At 40.2% G+C, this 19,888-nt stretch overlaps 1 protein-coding gene across 1 annotated transcript in view; it reads left to right on the top strand.

Annotated features, from left to right (window-relative positions):
• Positions 1 to 19,888, top strand: part of ZNF407 (zinc finger protein 407) — a 442,536-nt gene that overhangs the window by 165,655 nt on the left and 256,993 nt on the right. The window contains exon 4 of the mRNA XM_040632437.1: positions 5,266 to 5,340. Coding sequence (XP_040488371.1) covers positions 5,266 to 5,340 — 75 coding nt within the window. The remainder of the gene's footprint in view (positions 1 to 5,265; positions 5,341 to 19,888) is intronic.

The raw sequence follows: 19,888 nt of genomic DNA, 5'->3' as shown, positions 1-19,888 counted from the left end.
TTCCTTTAAAGAAATATTAAATTTTGGCATTTTTATTCATTCAAGCCATTCTTTCTTTCTCCCAGTTAGTTAAAATTATTATTTTTAATCCTGAGACTTACCGTTCAAAGGCACACAGTAAAGGAGGAACAACACAGGCTTGGGTTTGTGGCCGTTTGGAAGTGTGTGACCGTTCATTATTCTTTGCTGGTTGCTGTATGTAGTTTTGGAGTGCTTGGTTTCTGCTGCCCTCCTCCCCCTGCGTTTCTTGGAGATCGATAAACACAGAGAGAAATATAATGTAAATGAGCCAGGGTGAGCGCTTGCTTACATCTCAGGCCGCCGGCCTTCGGCCTTCGCATAGGTGGGTGTTTTGTTTGAAGTGGTAGATCGGTCAGATCTCTGCATCTTGAGCTTTGAGGGCCTCTTACGTGCCCCAGCTGAAATCTTTTTAAAGCTGTTATATGTGTTGATTAAGGTATTAACTGAACTGGCCCAATGAACAGAGGCTTTTGTAGTTGACATCCGTAAACTTTTTTTCTAGCTCTAAGTCTGTCACTGACACGGTATGTGTATTTACATGTATATGCACACAGGTACGCACGCGTGCATAGAGAAACACATCTGCCTGTACACAGCCTGATGAATACTAGCTGTTATTCATTCAGCGGTCCTCACCTGCTCCTCCTGCTGTGTTGTGTTTCCACGGTTTCTTCAGTTCTTATAAAATTCCTGCCCTTTCCTCCCAGCGACTCGCAACTCAGAGAACGTACTTAGTCTTTTCCAGGCGACACAGGGCACAGCGGGCAGAGCCGTCGTGCCACGGGCCGCCTTTCCACGGCCTGCCCCCCACGCTGGTCACACTCGCCCTGGGAACTGGTGCTCTGGTGGCCTCGGTGTGCGGACGTTGCTCACAGTGTCTGCGGGGCCCGCCACTGCAGGGTCTGATTCCGGGCCCATCCCTGCCAGTGGCCCCTGCTGCTTGTCGGGCTGTTTGTATTTTCAATGTTCTGCTTCTTCAGCAGTGACTGAAAACGGTCAGTTATGTTATTGTATGGCCCGTCCAGGGTTTCACTGGGTGAAGCCTGGGCCCCGACAGCAGTTTGAAAGTGTGGCATGGCACGACGGCTCTGCCCGCTGTGACAGCAGTTTGAAAGTGTGGAGGGGCCACTGGGGGCACTGGGCAGAGCGCTCCCCATCCCGCAAGAAGCCCGATGGACTGAGCACCCGTGCTCAGCTCAGAGTCCAGTATTACGTGTCCCACGGAGTCCTGTGGACTTGCGGTGTGGTCCTGTCTGGGTTGTCACTGCTCACTAGCAAATATGTTTCTCTCTCCTATGACCTGTATGGCGTATGCTGACCTGATCACCAGAAATCTGCAAGTAGCTGGGTGTTCTGTCCTACAGGCCGGTCTTTGAGGAACAGCTACCCTTCTCAGAGACAGGGACACAGAAATAACAACGTAGCATGAACTAAAGAAACACACTGCTGCTGCTTCTCCTCTTTGCTGGAGCCCTGGAGAAGCGGCCTGTGCAGACCTGACTTTTGGCTCCTGCCTTGAACGTGTGAGTTAGGGAATGCTGATGTGCTGTGGCTCCTGGTTTCTGTTGCTTTCCACGTCTCTTTCCCTGTAATCCTGGCACTGTATCTTATTTACTTAAATAGATCAGTCAGATAATCTTTCATGGCTCTCAAGTGGAAATAATTCTGCAGTGATAAAACCTAAGGGACTAAAGGAAGAGGTTCTGATTAGATCGATAGATCAGGTAGGAGAAATTAGTTTAAAATTAGAAGTTAAAATGTGAAATGTTTGTATTGAAAAGTAGAAATCTATAGGATGTAAATGTTATTACTGTGCTGTTCTTTTGACACCAAAAACAATTTTAAGTGATGCTATTTTAGGCAATTATAGGTACTTGGAAATCAATCATATTTAAAAAACACTGTTTTTTATTGTTTCAAGGTGTTCCTTCAGACTGTCAGGCATGTGCAGATGGATAGCCTCAGAGAGTATGTTCTAGCATGGATCTTGCCCTTGACTTCAGGACCAGAGGTTGGCCTCTTATTGGATACCTCTCTGAGTCCTCCCCACCCACCCTCTGCCCCAGTCCTGTCCCTCCCTCTGCTCTAAGCTGCGCAGCAGGGAGTCAGGCCCCGAGCCTGCAGTGCCTCCCCTCTCACCGGGGTATGAGCCACTGAGGTTATTGCTTCCACCGACACCCTGCACCCCGCCCTCTCCTCCCTAACCTGCCACTGCCTCTGCTTCTAAAAGCAGGCCCCACTCCCGGCTCACTCCCAGCTGTGCTGGCCACCCTGCCTTCTGTGGCCTGCTGTTCCCTGCTCCATCCCCTGCCCAGCCATTGCTGCTTTCACTCACAGATCCATTTCTGGAGCCGTCCAGTGTAAAAAAAATTTTTTTAAAGATATTATTTATTTATTTGACAGAGAGAGAGAACACAAGCAAGGGGGAGCGGTAGAAGGAGAGGGAGAAGCAGGCTCCTTGCTGATCAGGGAGCCCAATGCGGGGCTCGATCCCAGGACCCTGGGACCATGACCTGAGCTGAAGGCAAAATGCTTAACCAGCTGAGCCACCCAGGCGCCCCCCAGTGTAAAATTTCGATTCCCTTCCTCCTTCTTTTTTTTTTTCCCCTCCTACCACTTATCACACTATTTAAGATGTTGTATGTTTTACTTTTTGTTCTTGTCTGTTTCCCTCACAAGTTTTTACATTTTCTGAGACCGGACTCTAGTTTTGTCACCGTGCTCTGCAGTGTGTCCAAGTACGTGGCTTAGTGCGTGCCCGTGTGACTAGCGGTGTCCTTGCAGGGGTGTGGTGGGCTTGGTGCTGCTTCATCCTGCCGAGAAGCGACACGTGACAGAACAAAAGCTCCATGACGGCACAACTCTAACTGTCCAATTTTACACATTAGTGATACACATAGTAAGTGACCAGTAAATGTGCAGAAACACAGTGAATGTACAGAGGCATAAGTATTCATCAGGAGCGAGGCATTTCAAATTTGGGACTAGTTTTGTCTTATTTCTGGTGATGTATTGATTATAAAATTTCCAAAGCGATTATTATGTTAAAAATATTAAAGCAATATTATGATGATGGCGGTGAGAGGTAGACTACATTCAGTAATCACAAATTGCTGGCAATATTATGTTCAGATAGGTTGGTAAGATGATTTTAGTCATGCTTGACTTATATTTTTTAGTTGAGGATGACATTGAGACTTTGATGCTACTTGTACTTATGTAGACCAAATTTAAAGACTTTATATTTACTTTAAGTCAGATTTTGGATGAATGAACATTTTGCATTTGAGTATAACTGAGGTGTATTTTAGTATTATAAATTTTTCCCATAATAGTAAAAAATTGTTATTCCTCCAAATATTTAGTCTATAGACATTCAGCAGGTAATTTAAGAATTATATTAGGTAGAAGCTTTCCCTGTCTGTGTACTTTAGTTTGTTCCCCTGTCTAGTGTAATATTTTTGTTTCAATTCTTAAAACTTACACATTTTAATTAATAAAAGTTTTTCTTTTAGGAACTGTACTGTGGTTCTTAGCTCACATCTCTTAAATCATACTTGGTCGTGTAAATAAGCTGTGCTTTGCAACTTCGGGTTCTTAACCTTTGCTCTTTGCTATTAGCTTTATGTTTTTTTAATTATAAGAAAATAGAGGACAGTAGGGAAGTTATGACTTAAATGGACTCTTGTTATTACTGCATTCTTTTTTAAGAAAATGAAAAATGTTATTTATTTTGTCCAAATCAAGCAGAAACAAATATAGAATATCTTGTACTGTTATTTTTGCTAAGCCTTTAATATCATCACAGTTTGATTCTTAACATGTAATCATTATTTTTCCATTTTAATGATTGATAGTGTGCTCAGTTATTTATAGTGTCAAGCGTGTATTGTCCGTAGTTATTACCTAATATATAAAAAAGAATGAATGCCATTTTCAGCATATACAAATACAGTATTTGAAAAATGAAGTCACAGTCTTTGAATATCTAAAAAAAAAACCAAATATTTTAGCCTCGAAACTGAGGTTCCCTAATATTCTAGGAGAAGAACCAAAGTAGAGCAGACATGAAAAAAAAAAACAAGAGGCATTCACCTTTTTAGAAATTGTTTCAGTTGTAGTGTTTGGCGTGTCTCTTCCGTAAGGCCACAGCACTGTACAGCCTTACATTGCCCGTTTCTGCAAACATGTCCAGATGAATTCAGTGTTTAATGTTAAGAATCTTATAACATGCCAATTTGATTTGTAGCCCTTCATATCATAGAATGCTAATTAAAATCATATTTTTGCATGTCATGCCTTTCGTGTACATATGCAAATAGATTGTTGCCTTTCAGCTATTGGTAATTAACTTTATGAAGGACAGCTGTAATACATAATTAACAAAAATGTTTGCAAGCCCTTTTACACTGAAAGTTATAACATTAAATTTTTTTCTCTTTTTTTTTTTTTTTGCTTATCAAGAAAACCATTTTAGTCTGATGCTTCTGAATGAGATCTAAATTGTTTTAAATAATCAAACGATGTAATTAAATTGATTGTTTTACTGTGTTCAGAAGGAGACTGGTGTTCTGTGGACTGGCTGCTGATTCCTGTCCATTTCATATTTATGTTCTCAAAATTGAATTAAGTAAGCTGATTTGTGTATAAAATGACATAGCGTGTCAGGTAGTACTTTTTGTTTGTTTTAGTTATTGATATCTTCTTGGCACTTAAGTACTTTTTTTTTTTTTTTTGCATGTGCCACAGACGCAGTAAACACTTTTATCATTTTTAAAAACTTCTTTTCAAATTATTACCATGTTTTCAAGGAAGCTTCATGGAGGCTATTTATTTTCTCTTTTATAGTCCCTTAAATAAATAATAAAATGACATTTTCTCAAAGTCCTTTCCTGATTGAAGTGTGGGATCGACTAGGGAGCAGCGAGGATAATGCTGAGGCATCGCTTTGTCTCTGTTATGACAGGGAAGGCAGTGACTGAGCTACAGTCACGCTTTCTGCCCCTGGTCACACACTCACACTCGAGTAAGAGAATTAATTTCAGTGTAGTTATTTCTGCTGGTTTTCAGGTATCACAGTACATTTGATCTGTGGGCAAGCTTCTTATTTCCCAGGAGGGCTGCTGTAATGTGCATTTTCATGTTACACCCATATATAATTGCCTCTTTTTAAATACTTTGTGGACATACTTTTAGCAGAGAGTCAAGTTTTAGTTCTGTAATTATTGTTATTTCTTTCTTTAGGGTTGCTTTTGTAATGAAGAAGCACTTAAATACACATCTCCTAGGCAAACATGGAGTTGGCACCCCAAAAGAAAGGTAATTTTTGCTCATTTTAAAAAATTTAGCAAATACGATTATATTTGCATTTTAGGCTTTCTTTAATGATGTGACTTCTAGAATTTTTATCAAGTCAGTTCATCTTGTTTTGCATTTGTGGTACTCTGTTGTTGAATGTGATATTTCATACCATTCTCCCACAAAAATTTAATGTCGTTTTAATTTTAAAAATTCAGATCTAAAAATATTTGAAAAGATTTGAGGGACTTTGAATTTGTGAAATTGTGAAATAACCTTGAAACAATAGAAAAGTTTATTTAAGAAGGGATTGAACTCTGCACTTGTGTTTGAATGAGCTAAAATAGTTATGTAAAAGTAAACTTTGTCTATTTTTTCCTGCATTTTTATTTTGAGGTTTTAAAATAGTTTTTTTCAAATTCTTACTGTAGAATTAAATATTGCTGATACTAAAAAAGAAATACATCTTGTGTCATCCCTAAAATAATACTCTAGATGCCATGTCATGAAAAATAACACTACAATTATTATGTCATCAACTGCCAGGCTTTCTTTTTTCCTGCTACTGTATCATAATTAGCTTCATCACATAGACTTAATTATATTAGGTGAGCAGAAATACAGCAATATCAGCTATCAGGTGAGTATGGCTACTTCTAAAATTTCTGAATCTGTAAGATGTACAGCTTACTCAAAGCTAGTGAAAATTCCTCTCTCCTTCCTTCAAAGACATAGATTTCTTCCCCCAATCCTCTAAGATGGTATCTGAAACTACATAGACACTTGCAGAAACTTTTGGTTTTTAATACTTTTTTTTTTTTTTAAGATGTTAGTAATGATGCCTTTTGTTCCACCAGTCTGTAGCCTGGGACCTCCTAGGTCCTCTTCCTTATTTGTAAATGTTTAATTGCCTTTTTAAAAAATTTAAAATGCTCTTACCAATATTTTCTGTTTGCAAGCAATTTGACTTGACTCTTCTATTGAACGCACATTGGTTTCTTCAACGTGTTAGCTTGGACATGACTACTGTGTCAAAATATTGAGCGTTATGTATGCCTACTCCTTATCTTTTGACTTCTGGTACTTCTCTTTGTAGCATTATATTTAATTTGAGCCCAACTATATGTGTTGAGCATATCCTGAATGCATAATCCTTGAAATTCAACAAATTCTATATTACTTAAATTATGATTTGGGGCTTGTCAAAGTTATGTTTCATGAGTGTATAAGGAAGTGGAAACAAAACATTTGTAAATACTATGTTTTTATTGCTTTTATATTCATTATCTCAGTTAATCACTCTGTGATGTTATTAGCAGTGCATTATTATTCCAGGTTTTTAGATCTAAGGGCTGAGATTCAGGAATAAGCAATAATTTATTCAGTGTCTTATAATTAATGAATGTTAGAATTGTTATTTTTCTTACTCTAATCGCATTGTCCTTCCTTGCACTAATTATCTCACACTGAGAATCTTTACGTACAGGTACTTAGGGATTTTGTTCCCCAAATAAAGTTTGAATGAAAACAGTCTAGATCAGATGATTAGTAAAAAGAAAATACCTCCCTACTGTAAATCAAGTGTGTCATTTTCCTTTTTATTTAGGAATTCGTAAAGGTTAAATAAGTGTTCCTATCATTTCATACTAATGAAAACTTCATCACCATATACATATTTTTATCCTCCAAGCACTTAAATACAGTAGGCATCTTCTGTATATTATGATAGGAGATTGAAGATCCCAGATGTACTGTTTGGTTTCCATTACCTTTTCTGTATACTCCAGGAACGCTTGCTTGTTTCCGCTCATTTCAGCCCCTGACACCTACAGGGAGGCTACACAGAGGGAAGAGGAAGATAGCATGTCTTTCTTCCCTTTGAGACATGGTAAGCTTTTTCTCTGGCATTGACACGGTTTTGGTTCTAAAATTGGGAAAGGAATCTCAAGTGGGAAGGCACATCCCATCTTCTGGGTCCTGACATCCTCGTAGTCCAGGCTGTTGAGTTCCTCTCAACTGGACATTTTCCATTGGATTGTTGTTTCTCTTAAGACCTCTGTGTTTCAGAACACTTCTCATTTAGGACACCTGTCTCACTGCGCGGAAATAGTCAGAAGGCCCGGACCCTGCAGCAGCATCCTTTCCCAGTAGACCTGTGGAGCTGGGGAGAGTAGCATTCAAGTAGCAAAGTCTAGCATGGTCAGGGCCAAAGGGCTCCCATTCTCCCTTCCTCCCTGCCTTGGAAAGGGAATTGATGCCTTTTAATGGTTTTAGGAAACAAAGAAACTCTTTATCAGCATGTTGAACCGTCACTTTGGGCATAACTGTTCTCTAAATTAAGTTAAACATTTTTTTCTTACCTATTTAAAACATTAATGCCTTGGTTATAATTTTGCAAGCTTGCTATATTTTAATTTCTCCAGGACAAAATAATCAGCTTACTTTTTTGTTTTAAATTTGATTCTCCCCTCTTATGCATTGCATATTATAGCAAATAGTAATAGAAGTTAGCCAAATAGGCTGTGACAATTAAATTAATAATGCATTTTGTTTGCAAGTATTTAGGCCTTGTGCTTTGACTGATATATGCAAAAATGATAATTTATTACAAATAAATTCATATACTTGCACTATAGTTTGATGAACCAGTAAATTTTGTCAGCATGACTGTCATTAGCAACAGAAAGCTAGATAATTTCAAATATATATGTTTTGACTTCATGAACACCTGAAGTGATGGCTTGTATAAGAACAAGGTTTTTTTTTTTTTTTGTTTTTGGTCCCTAAATTTGCATGAACTTATTTTAAGGTAGTAAAGTACACTACTGTATTTCTGAAGTCTTGTACACTTAAATATAAAGAACTAAATATAGCCACATTCGATTTACATTCCAAAATAATAAACTCCAATTAATTTGCAAGTTCATTCTACAGTATTTCCTATTTTAGATAAGTAATTCTGTTTGTAATAGAGTAAGCCAAAGTGTCTTTATGACTCTTTGAGTTCGCTAATAGTGATCTAGGAAATGAGCCTATGCACAGTTACTGCAACTGAAACAGCCATAATAAGTTTATCTCATGTGGAAGCCAGGTGCGTACTATAATAGGAAGAGATGGCATTCCTGGTTCAGTGCTTGGAAGTCAGCTGGGCTTTGAATGACTGCAAATAGAAGGACGGGACAGGGCTCCCTGGGAAGGTGAGTTTGTGGTCCAGGAGCCAGTGGAAGTTACCTGCCCTGACTGCCCTGACAGCGTCTCGGGAGGGCTCTTACGTGCCCCCCCCCACCACTTTCACCAACAGAGGATTTTAAATTGGATCTGTGCATCAGAGAGTCTAAGAGCTAAATAATTTCCTAATGAAAGGAAATGTATGTTTTTTCAAGTTATTAATTAATGAAAATGTTTCTTTAGTGAAGCAATTGGAGGCATCTACTCAGGTTGCATTATTGTCCACATGGGGGTGTCTGGGTCCTGGGGGCGGGCTCAGGGCTGATCAGTGCTTTTGTTCAGGTGAATGGGTTTTCGTCAGGCCGCCTTCAGATTCCTGAGCTCTTTTAATGTATGCTGGCTCTATCTCCTCTTACCAGACACTTGGGATTTGTGGTTATGGTACCTTTGGTCTTATTGATAAGTAAAGTCTTTCCCCCACATGTTTCTGTGTACCAGGTGTCACGGAGACTAACTGCGGGTAGAAGCCCTGGCAGCTCTGATACCTGCTTCTCCTTTGCTCTGAGCCATTGGGGTCACAGTTGACATCCCGTAGAGCGTTGGGGTCCTCTTTGTCTCCTTTCCTTTCTTTTCTCAGAAACATTTATATGTTAGAATTTTATGAAAGCATCATTGTTTCCTGCTTTTCAGTTTAGGTGGAAACATCACCCTTTTTCTTGAAACATGAAGGTATCCCGAACCCAGACATTCCTGGAAAAAGCACATAGATATACATATGCACTTGTCTTCGAAAGTTTGCCAACAGTAGTTTGGGTTGATTGGAAACTTAGGTTACATACATACATACATTCATTCGTTCGTTTATTTATTTATTTATTTATTTATTTATTTATTTATTTATCTTGAGGATTTTATTTATTTATCTGAGAGAGATTGAGCCAGAGAGAGCGGGGGGGGGGGGGGGGGGCGGGGAGGGCAGAGGAAGAGGGAGAAGCAGACTCTCCGCTGAGCTGAGCAGGAAGCCTGATGCCAGGCATGATTCCAGGACCCTGGGATCATGACCTGAGCTGAAGGCAGCAGCTTAACCAGCTGAGCCACCCAGGCACCCCAAAAACTTAGGTTACTTTTAAATGAGAGAATAATACATTTTATAAAAACTCTGAATGACATTTATTTAAACAGTTTCAAGTTTTTCCTACCAGAAGAGTATGAGATTAACTCCTGTTATTGTTACTTGATTGTCCATTTGAAAGAAATAAGTTCCTTTGGCTAAATTGTCATAATTGCATGCATTTTCTTTATTAAAGGGTCATCATCAGGGCGCCTGAGTGGTTCAGCGGGTTAAGCCTCCAACTCTTGTTCTCAGCTCAGGTCTTGATCTCAGGGTTCAAGCTCCAGGTTGGGCTCCACGCTGGGCACTGGGTATGGGGCCTACTTAAAAAAAAAAAAAAAAAATCAGCATCTTCCTCAGTGTTTATTCCTTGTGAATTTCTGTAGGGTAAACACTGTTTTCTACCACTGAAATAGGTAGCTTAATCTCATAGATGCATTGAGATCCTTCACTCTGTGTTGTATGAGTATCGTGTGATCTCTGTGGAGTGTTGTTGTAAAACTTGGGGGTTCCTTTCTGTCTGCCGGCCTCAGACTCACTCTCACCGTTACTCACCCACTGCACATTGGTCTGCCTCTCATTTCTTCTCTTATCTAGTGGCTGGCAGGTTTTTTTTTTTTTTTCTTCTTCTTTATTTCTTCAGGAAGAATAAAGTGTTTAGGGGCTCTTCTCTGCTTTAAAAAATATATATTTATACCAGAAGTAACTCTCTTGAGCCAAAATGGAGGAAAACGTCTTCTTTCCATCTCGGCTTGCTTGTTTTAATGAGTGGGAGGTTGTCATAGTTTGATGTCCTAGTATTAGATGAGCTCGGAACTCTGTTTCTTCTGTCTTTTCCCATTTCTCTGTCTGCAGACAGTATCCAGTGTAGAATTAGTATCCTGTGATCATTTGCCATGGTTTTATTGTGCACAAGTAGGATTGAACAGACATATAGCCCTGCTAAGTAATCACTTCTACGTGGAAAGATAGAAGTCACATCAATTCATCTAAAGTCAAGGTTATTTATTATTTTTAGAAAATTTCCTTTTATATTTTACTGACTTAAACTGACAGTTTATTAAGGCACATACGGAGATAAGTATATATTTTCCACGAAAGATATCTTGTCAGTATCTGGGAAATATTTCTCAATTAAATGGGTAATTTAGATGTTCTATGGTTGCTTCATGACAAATGTTTTCTTACTGAAATGGTTATTTTCTAACTCTGACTTGATGAATTTTCGTGGTGGAAGTTAACAAAGATGTCGGTGGTCCAGAAGGTCGGGTTCTCAGATCCTCCTTGTTGGTTGAAGTTTCCACCTTACTTATTGGGGAGGTATTTGGACCTAGTTAGAGAGAGTTCTCATGGCTCATCCCCAAGGGGATGGAAGTCGCTCTTTTCAGGCTCACGCCTTAGTCTGGCTCCGCAGCTTCCGTGAAGCCCTGGCAGCCCTGCTCCTTCTTCCGCTGCGTATTCAGAAGCTCCGTAGAGGGTCTGGATTCCGTACATCTGTCCGGTTCTTGACTGTCCTGAGTGAGTATTCCTTCCATTCCCTTCCTAACATGCTGCCACTTGTACACTTCAGGCGGCACCGTGGCTGTAGAGTCCCTTTCCTTCACTGCTTTGCCTTTGTTTTCTTCCCCCAATAAAATGGACTTCTTATTTTTTGTGGTAATGACTTATATTTAAGGATGTTTTAGGAAGTAACCTTACAAAATTCCCATCTTTATTATGAAGATAGTTCTCAGGTTGCTGCTCATGAAAATATGTCAGATCTTCCTTGTGAGTTTCAGGGGCCAGTTTATTTCTGGTCTTGATTCCAGGAAAGGTTGTGCGTTTCTGAAACAACTTGTCGTTTGGTCTTAAGTACCAGCAAATCCCACAGGTAATTGAGTTTTCCTCTTTATGTATGCTGCTGGGAAGCTCAGTGCCAGAATTAAGTCCATCTCTAGACAGTGGAGTGGGCTTCATGGTACGCACTTTTATTTACTACTGTTACTTCGTGTCTCATCGTTTTTTCCCTTAGGGCAAATTCCCATTTTATGTAAGCATATGTTGTAACCACCTCACGGAAAGCAGTGCTCCCATAATGCAAAGGAAGTTTGGCGACGGGGGTTTTTGTAAATTAGGGTCAGTGTGTGTTTGTGGGCACATGTGACTTCAGCTGTTTGCTTTTTGGGGCAGTGTGCTTAGTAGCATGCAGCCCTATTATGGGACTTTTTAAAAAGTCGTCCTTGCGCTGTGGTATGAAACTTAGTGAACTTCCTTGTACTGCTTCAAATGGTGCTTTTTGTTTCTCAATATTACTTGTTATTTTGAAGACTGCTTGCTGCTAAAATTTGCTGAGCAGACATAGTTACTCTGCGGGGAAAGAAGGGGGGATTGCTTGCCTTTCATACCAGGACATCCTGTCCAGCTGGGTCATAAGCGAGTGCTGCTCTTGGCGTATAATGGTTATGTTGATCAAATACCGTATTTACTACTTTAAAGGAAATTCTCTTGTTGGTAACAGAGGAATTTTAAGTGTTAATGGTGTGTGTGTGTGTGTGTATGTGTGTGTGTGTGTATTTGTTATGGAAATGTAAGATTGTTTTCTACTCTTTCTAAACTTTATTCTTTAATTTGAAACCAGCATATTATTCAGCATTCGTGTCTGTATTTAATTCCTGGGTATTTAGAAAACGTGAGTGTTATACTCTGACTGGTGACCGTTTCCTAAACAGTGCACAGTGTGTGGGTCTTCAGTTCCTCACCTTATAACACTCTCCCGCGACCCTACCCCCAAGGTCGCTGCAGGCACATGGGAAGAGGACATGCCAGGCTTGTGCACACCTCACACATGGCCCCTGACTGTGTTCTGCTGGGAAGGCACTGACTGCAGATTACACTTAAAATGTAGCCCTGCAAAAAGGTCTTTCCCGACCATCCATCCTAAAATAACACCTCTCCCAGATATTCTCTGCAACAGCACCCAGCTGTCTTTCCGTCAGAGCCTTATACCTAATAGAATTATTCTCTTTTGCCTTTATATGTGTTTTATCTCTCTGTCCCGACTGTCCCCAAATCTGAGGGGTATGACAACAGAGGTTGTATCATCTTTAAACGCCAGTACCATCTGAATTTTGGAACACAGTAGTAACTGCAGTAGTATATGTTGACTGCGAGAATAAGTCAATGAAAAAATGAGATGCCTTTATCAGCAACCCTCATAATAACCCTTCTGCACGATTTCCTCTCCTAAAACTTTCCTTTGCATCATTGTGTAGCTCTTCCCTTTCTTTCTACACATTATGGACACCTGTACGATAACCAGTCTCTTCTAAAAACAAAAATCATATAATACTCAGGGATTATGGGAAGAGTTAGGATGAGCCTGGGAAACTGGGTTGGAATCAGGCTGAAAGGAACGTTGAGTCCAGTAGCGGTTACCTTTGACTCTGCCCATAAGAGGAAGCCCGCGGAGTTAGAGCTCTTGGAATTACGCGTCTGTCAGTGTGGCGTTCGGACCCCAGGGAGAGACTGTGGGCAAGTGGGTTAGCATCGTCACTGCCACAGGTACTGCTGAGCGCTTCTCCTGTCCCTGGCTTGCTGCCGGGACCCTTCCCTCGTCCCAGCTCCAGTGTCCTTCTCCTGAATCATGCTGCAGACCCACCCTGCAATCAGCCTCTTAATTGTCTGATTTTGTTAGACACATTCTTTTCTCAACCCCACAACCCATTTTCTTCCTTTCTTGATACTTTGGTTCTCCCTCTACCCCCGCTGTGTGTACTCATAGCATAACCCATCTCTCCTGCTTACCAGTCCGGACACTTTCTCTTTTGAGTCTCAGCCTGAGGCCCCTGTGCTTTAGGAGTCCCTTTCTCATTTATTCCATCCCTGGTTGATCTTGTTTTTCATCACATTCCTGTGGCACATTGGTGAATAAAGGGTAGGTGATGTGTATGGTTAGGAATTCCTCTATCCCCCCCACTTCTAGCTCCCAAAAAAGGAAACCCAGAAGACTATAATAATACTGCATACATTATAATTATGTCATCTAGTGGTCGTTCAGTGAGTTATTAGACCTGAGGTGTATGGTTTAGGCTGAGAATCTTTATTACAAGGACATCTCCTCTTACTCCCATATAGAAATAAGGCAACTCAAGTCTGTGGTGATAGTGAACGATCTATACCTTTTTCAGTACAAATGTTTGAATTTCTTTTGCATATGTTGTTATTTAATGGGACAAATTAATTTTTAAGCTTTTTTGTTTTGTTTTTGCTTTTTTGCTACACTTTAGTAATTCAGTCAGATCTTGGATATAAGAATATCTTCTGTTTTAACCTTTTTTAAGGTTAATGAATAAGTGATTCCAAATGCGATCAATCCAATATGTTAAATGTTCAGAATATAGGTGTTTTTCCCTGGCAGGCATCTAGAATATTTTTGGCTATTCTCTTCTTTTATTTCACTTAAATTACTTTTAGAACACTGGGGCTTATACATCTGGACTCTGACTAAAATATGCCTTAAGCTCTTATCTTTAATTCCCAGTCAGTGCCAGAATTAAAAAGAACAAAGGCCTATATGTTCACTGCAGCCTTCAATTATGCTTAATTACCAACTTTTGTACAGTTTCATTCTACAGTACTGACTTTTTGTGAGAGGCTCTTTATATTCATGATGTCTTGGTAGTTGCTTATAAAAGTCCAAGATTAAAATTTTTCCTGAGGAATTTCCAGGAAACTTATAACCTTTCTGAAGTAATTTTTATAAAGTTGGATCAAAGCAAATTTGATCGACCATTTTAACAGATGAGAAACAAGATGTTTACATTTCATTACACTTCGGAGCTCTGATAGGAAGAATCAAGGGTTCACATAGGTTACTCGCTAAGATCTTTCCCCCCGTTTCTCGGTCCTGGGGTCACTTGTATAATCAGTTGTGAGCTTAAAACAAAGGGCATCTCCACTGGTATTATGGTTCTCCCACCCTTAGTGCCGAGAGGAGAAAACAAGGAAACAGTGATGTGCCCTGTGAGACATATTGGTCCCGTAGTAATCCTCATGTTCTTCCAAGCACTGCCTTTCATTTCAGCCGATCCTTTATTCCCTTTCAGAAGGATCATGATGTTGTTTGATGCTTACTAAAATGTCAGCACCTCCTAAGATTGAATCATATATATTAACACTTAGGTTGAAAACCGTCAAATGTTAGTACTTCCATATGAGTCAACCTACTTTTATTTTGAGTTGTTTCTAGCATATGATCTCAATATAGAGATCTGCTCTTCAGAGAGAGAGTCGTTTCTGTTGAGTTCTCATGTAATTCCAGTTCTTTCTCGTTTTATGGATGCTTTCCTAGACCCAGCGTGGTGGAGTAAGTGTGCTCAAGGGGTTGGGTCAAGGTAGCATGAAAAATCTGAGGGTACTGCGTGTAATGTTTCCACCCACCGTCGTGCTGGAAGCCGTGGCTCCGTGTCCTCTGCGTGCGTCAGCATGTATTGTCCTTCCAAACAAGGTCCCGATTTTGTCTCACTGTAAATCTTCCCCTACATTTTCATTCTCTATAATCACTTCTCCCCACTGAGGTCAGTGTATTACTTAATACAGTCTACCTTGTTTTCCTTTTAAAGTAGATGGTGTGTGCCCCATTTCCACACTAGATAATTTCTTGAGGACATGGCTGCTGACTTTTTTTTTTCTCTGTTAGTTTTTCAGAGGGTAGTTGACACTCAGTGACTATGGATGGATGTACATACTAGTTTTCACTGAAATTTTTCTTTTTTAAGATGGACTTTTTCTTTGTTGATCTGATACCTGACTTATAGTCACACTAGGAAAAGGGTGTTGCACTGTGGCTCTCCACCTCATCCGTGATGCTGAGCATGGCACCTTCTGTCAGTTCTCAGGGCTGTGGTGAAGTGAGCGCGAGTTTATAGTGATGCGAGTTTAAAAAATCATAGTCTGTGTATGCATAGCATTTTATACTTAAAAAAATGCTTGTTTTTAGGTGAAAACATATTAAAGCAGCTTTCAATTGCTAATATCTAAGTAATATCTATACCCCCTTTTCCATGCTAACCTGATTAAGCAAATGATTGTGGGAAATGGCAAATTCAGCAGAATATACACATGAAAGTTTTTCTTTAAATTAGACTCCAACTTTTTGCATGTTAATTACAACTGATAATTTTCTTTTCCATTCTCACAGCATTCAAAATGTCTTTGTCTCATTTCATATTTACAATTAAGTAAGATGGACATGCCATATATTATCAGCAAATAGGAAGTGGCAAACTTATTGCTGGGTACCAAGTTTTAAAAATTTTATGGTTTGGTTTTTTAAAAAATATATTATTTATATGATTACCAGATTTTGAAGATGAAAAAATTTAATCAAATAATTACCCCAATGTTTATTATCTTGTTACTAGTACTTATAATAATGGTTTGTGAACATATTTCAAAGCTTCAGTGAATTTTTGAGTTTTCTCTTTTGCTTAAACAGAAAAAAAAAAGAACAATATAGCCTTATAAAACCAAAGAAGAAAGCAGGGCTGCTCCATCTGAACCTGGAAGAGGGTCCCAATGACCCCGTCCATCATGGGGCTTCTCTGCATCTCAGAGAAGCTGTGGGCTCCTCATCAGAGTAAAGATCTCTTTATACGTGCAGAGCTCTTTTACTTGTCCAGTAGGCCATTAACTTTTACAGCTTTAGCATTCATAATATTGTTGATGCCTGAGTGATCAGACATAATTTCAGTTCCTCTGGACACTCTGCTTCAAAGCGGACGTGCTCCGACGCCACTGAGTCAGGGCTCCTAAGTCCGCCGCTGCTCAAGCCCCAGCCTTGCCATCTTGGCACAGCCCGGTTCTAGCATGCTCTTCCTGCCACCTGCCCCTGGTGCCGCTCAGGAAGTGCTTAAAGCCAGAGTGGCTTAATCAAGTGGGTTCAACTGTGGGAGCTGATGGTGAAACTAAGGAAAGAATGAGAAAAAAATCTAAGAAAGTAATCCTTCACAGTTGGGAATACGAAGTCAGGATAAATTAAAAATCTGGAAGGTAACGTTCTCGTTCTCAGCTTTGGTGGTGAACCCTCAGAGGCTCATTAGACTGTGGAATGCACGAATGAAACGAGATGGGGCCACCAGTGGGCCTGTGATCACCAAAGGTTATTTTTGGCCCAGTTTTGTGCCCCAAGGTCTTTGTAGTAAGACCATTATTTCCCACATTCAGGTGCCCCCCATCACGTGCTTGCTGAACAACAAAGCGAAGGTCGTGTGAACGACGTGTACTTAGTCCTCTGGCTAGTGAACAAAGTGCTCACTGAGTGAAGGAGAGGATTTTATTGAATGCTGGAGAGATTACTGTCTTATCGGTAGTGCTGATGATGGAAAACATCAGACTTTCAACAAAAATGTCATTTGTTAGAAAATCATTAGTCTTTAAAAATGTATCTGAATTAGCAGCGTGAACCGTTAATTCATATCGCTATCTAAAATTCCATTTTTTATGGGACAAGTTTGATTTGGAAATCTTAGGAAGTATTTTCCCTTCTGTAGTGTGAGGTCACAGTGGAGGGACCCTCCATGGACCGTGTTGTGCGGAAGCGGTTTCTTCAGAGCACAGAGGTTCCCAGAGAAGGGTCCTGAAGCCAGCTCGCGTCCCTCACGGACGGTCACTGTACAGACAGCGGGCTTCCCAGCAGCCGTGCCTGACCTCGCTTGGTAGGAGTCCCGCTGAGTCCCCAGCAGTGTCTGAGGACGAAGCCTGGGGAGCTCTGTCCTAGGAGGTGCATCTGTCCTAGGAGGTGCAGGCGCTCGAATTCAGGGATGCACGTAGTGCACTTCAGTCGGAAGTGGCTTCCTTCTGCGGCGCCCCGTGCACTGCCTGCCTCACCGTGGCTTCCTCACAGACGCCACCCTAGTTCCACTGGCCCTCTGTGCGCCACCCGGAAGGTCAGAGTGCTCTCCTGAACTGCGCCAGCCTAGCCTCCGCTTGCCACTCAGCATGCCGTGTCCCTGTCCTCACGCGTGTCTCCTGGTGGATGCCATCCTCCCTCACTATTTTGGTTGTGGGGACTTAGGTTGATATCACTACAGCAATGGCATTCTGAATTGGAGTGTAGAGTTAATTTCTTCCCCTTGTTGGAAGGATTCATAGCTTTACTAATGAATTTGGACTATATTTATAGAATCCCTAAGATGCTAAAGTGGTCACTTAATTTTTTAAAAATAATTTACCAGCTTTTATAAAGGACGGTGTATTCTATAGGGCTTTCTAAAGGTCTCAGTTCATATGCCTTGCAAATGTCAGTTGCTTGCTATATTTAATTTGTCCTAACAGCAGGTAGCTTATTGCAGAATTAGCTTATTGCAGAATAGTAACAGAATTTTGGATTTTAAAGGGAACCTTTACATTTCACAGATGTGAAAATAGTTTCAGGGAGACTTGCCCTAGATCATCTGCTTGTTCAAAATCTTGACAATTCAGAAGAGATCTGTGTCCACAAATTTTGTAAATTTCCTTGCATCCTTCTTTGGTGAACTATGATTCCATAGTTCTTTGATAAAGCTATGCTCTTTCATGGCTGATCTTTTGATAGCATGTCATATAATGCTTAATAGTTTCTCAGCACTTTTAATCTTAGTAACTGCTGGCAAATTAGGTACAACTTAGTGTATTTATGAAACGTAATCCCCGCCTTTTAAGGTGCTTATTCATGAAATAGAATATATAAAAAACAGAAAAGTCTGAGTGTGTTTGTTTAAATGAACAAGACATGTTTGTTTTTAGTCTGAAGCATATTGCTGTAAAACTTTTATAGTGATGCTATTTACAGAAATTATAGGCTTACTTTGTTTCTTTCGATGATGGCATCATTATTGTTAGCATTTGTTGGGATATAAAGTATAAAGCACGGTTTTTTCTTGAGAATATTACACAATGAAAAGGTATACCAACTGAACAAAGATGCAGTTTTCTTCACGTAGCAGGAGGGAAGGTGTGGGAGTGCATCTCAGACTGGGGCTGACGGCAAGATCAACTCGCACGTGTAACACACTTTGGAGGCCAGTGAATTCAGCTGTTTGCGGCATCATCGGTCGTATCATCATGAATATATCCTTGTTATTCTATACAGACTTTAAAAAGTAAAGTTGCATCTAGCTGTTAGATAGAAATCAATACATTGGAAACCTTTTTATGGAAGTCACTGCTCATCTGTTGCTATCACAGTACTGAAAAAAATTCCTGTTAGAATTACTTCAGTGTTATGAATGTCATTGTAGTTGAAGTATTGCGGTACTCAGTATTTTAGCAGTTCTTTCTACATTAATTCAGTAGCCAGTTTTGCCACAGATTTTTCCCTTAACGTTTTTTTCCCCCTTTGAGGTATAATTGGTATATATGATAAAAGTTTAAGATGTACAGTCTTATCATTTGACACCCGTATATACCGCAGAGTGGTCACCGCCGTGCGTCTGTATGTACCGCAGAGTGGTCACCGCCGTGCGTCTGTATGTACCGCAGAGTGGTCACCGCCGTGCGTCTGTATGTACCGCAGAGTGGTCACCGCCGTGCGTCTGTATGTACCGCAGAGTGGTCACCGCTGTGTGTGTAGTTACCATCGATTACCGTACAGTGACCCCCTTCACCCATTTCAGCCAACCCCAAGCCCTTTCCCTCTGGTGACCACGTCTGTTCTCTGCATCTATGAGTTTGTTTTTGTTTTGTTTTATAGATTCCAGAGATGAGTGAAATCATATATTATTTATCTTCTTCTGTCTTACTCGTTTCACATAGCATAATGCCCACGAAGTCCATCCGTATTGTCACAGTTGGCATACTTCACTCTTTTTGATGGCTGAATAGCATTCCTTTGCATGTGTGTGTATCACATCTTTGTTCATTCATCCATCAGTGAACACTGAGGTTGCTTTTGTGTAAATAATGTGTAAATAATGCTGCTGTGAACATAGGGGTGCATATATCTTTTTGAATTAGTGTTTTTATATCCTTTGGATAAATACCCAGAAGTGGAATAGCTGGATCAGATGGTACGTTTTAAGACCTGAAGCCACAAAATTCCTAGAAGAAAACATAGGGCAGTAAGCTTTCTGACATTGGTTTTAGCAGTGTTTTTTTGGATGTGACTCCAAAGGCAAGGGAAACAAAAGCAAAAATAAACAAATGGGAATATGTCACACTAAAAAGCTTCTCCATAGAAGGAAACCATCAACAAAATGAAAAGACAGCCTACTGAGTTGGAGAAATTATTTGCAATTATATGTCCAAATAGAGGTCAAATCCAAAATATATAAA

This window comes from Ursus maritimus, unplaced genomic scaffold (assembly GCF_017311325.1).
Source record: "Ursus maritimus isolate PB19 unplaced genomic scaffold, ASM1731132v1 scaffold_18, whole genome shotgun sequence".
Taxonomy (NCBI): domain Eukaryota; kingdom Metazoa; phylum Chordata; class Mammalia; order Carnivora; family Ursidae; genus Ursus; species Ursus maritimus.
The sequence above is the reverse complement of the archived record's forward strand: the minus strand, read 5'-3'. Positions and strand labels throughout refer to the sequence as shown.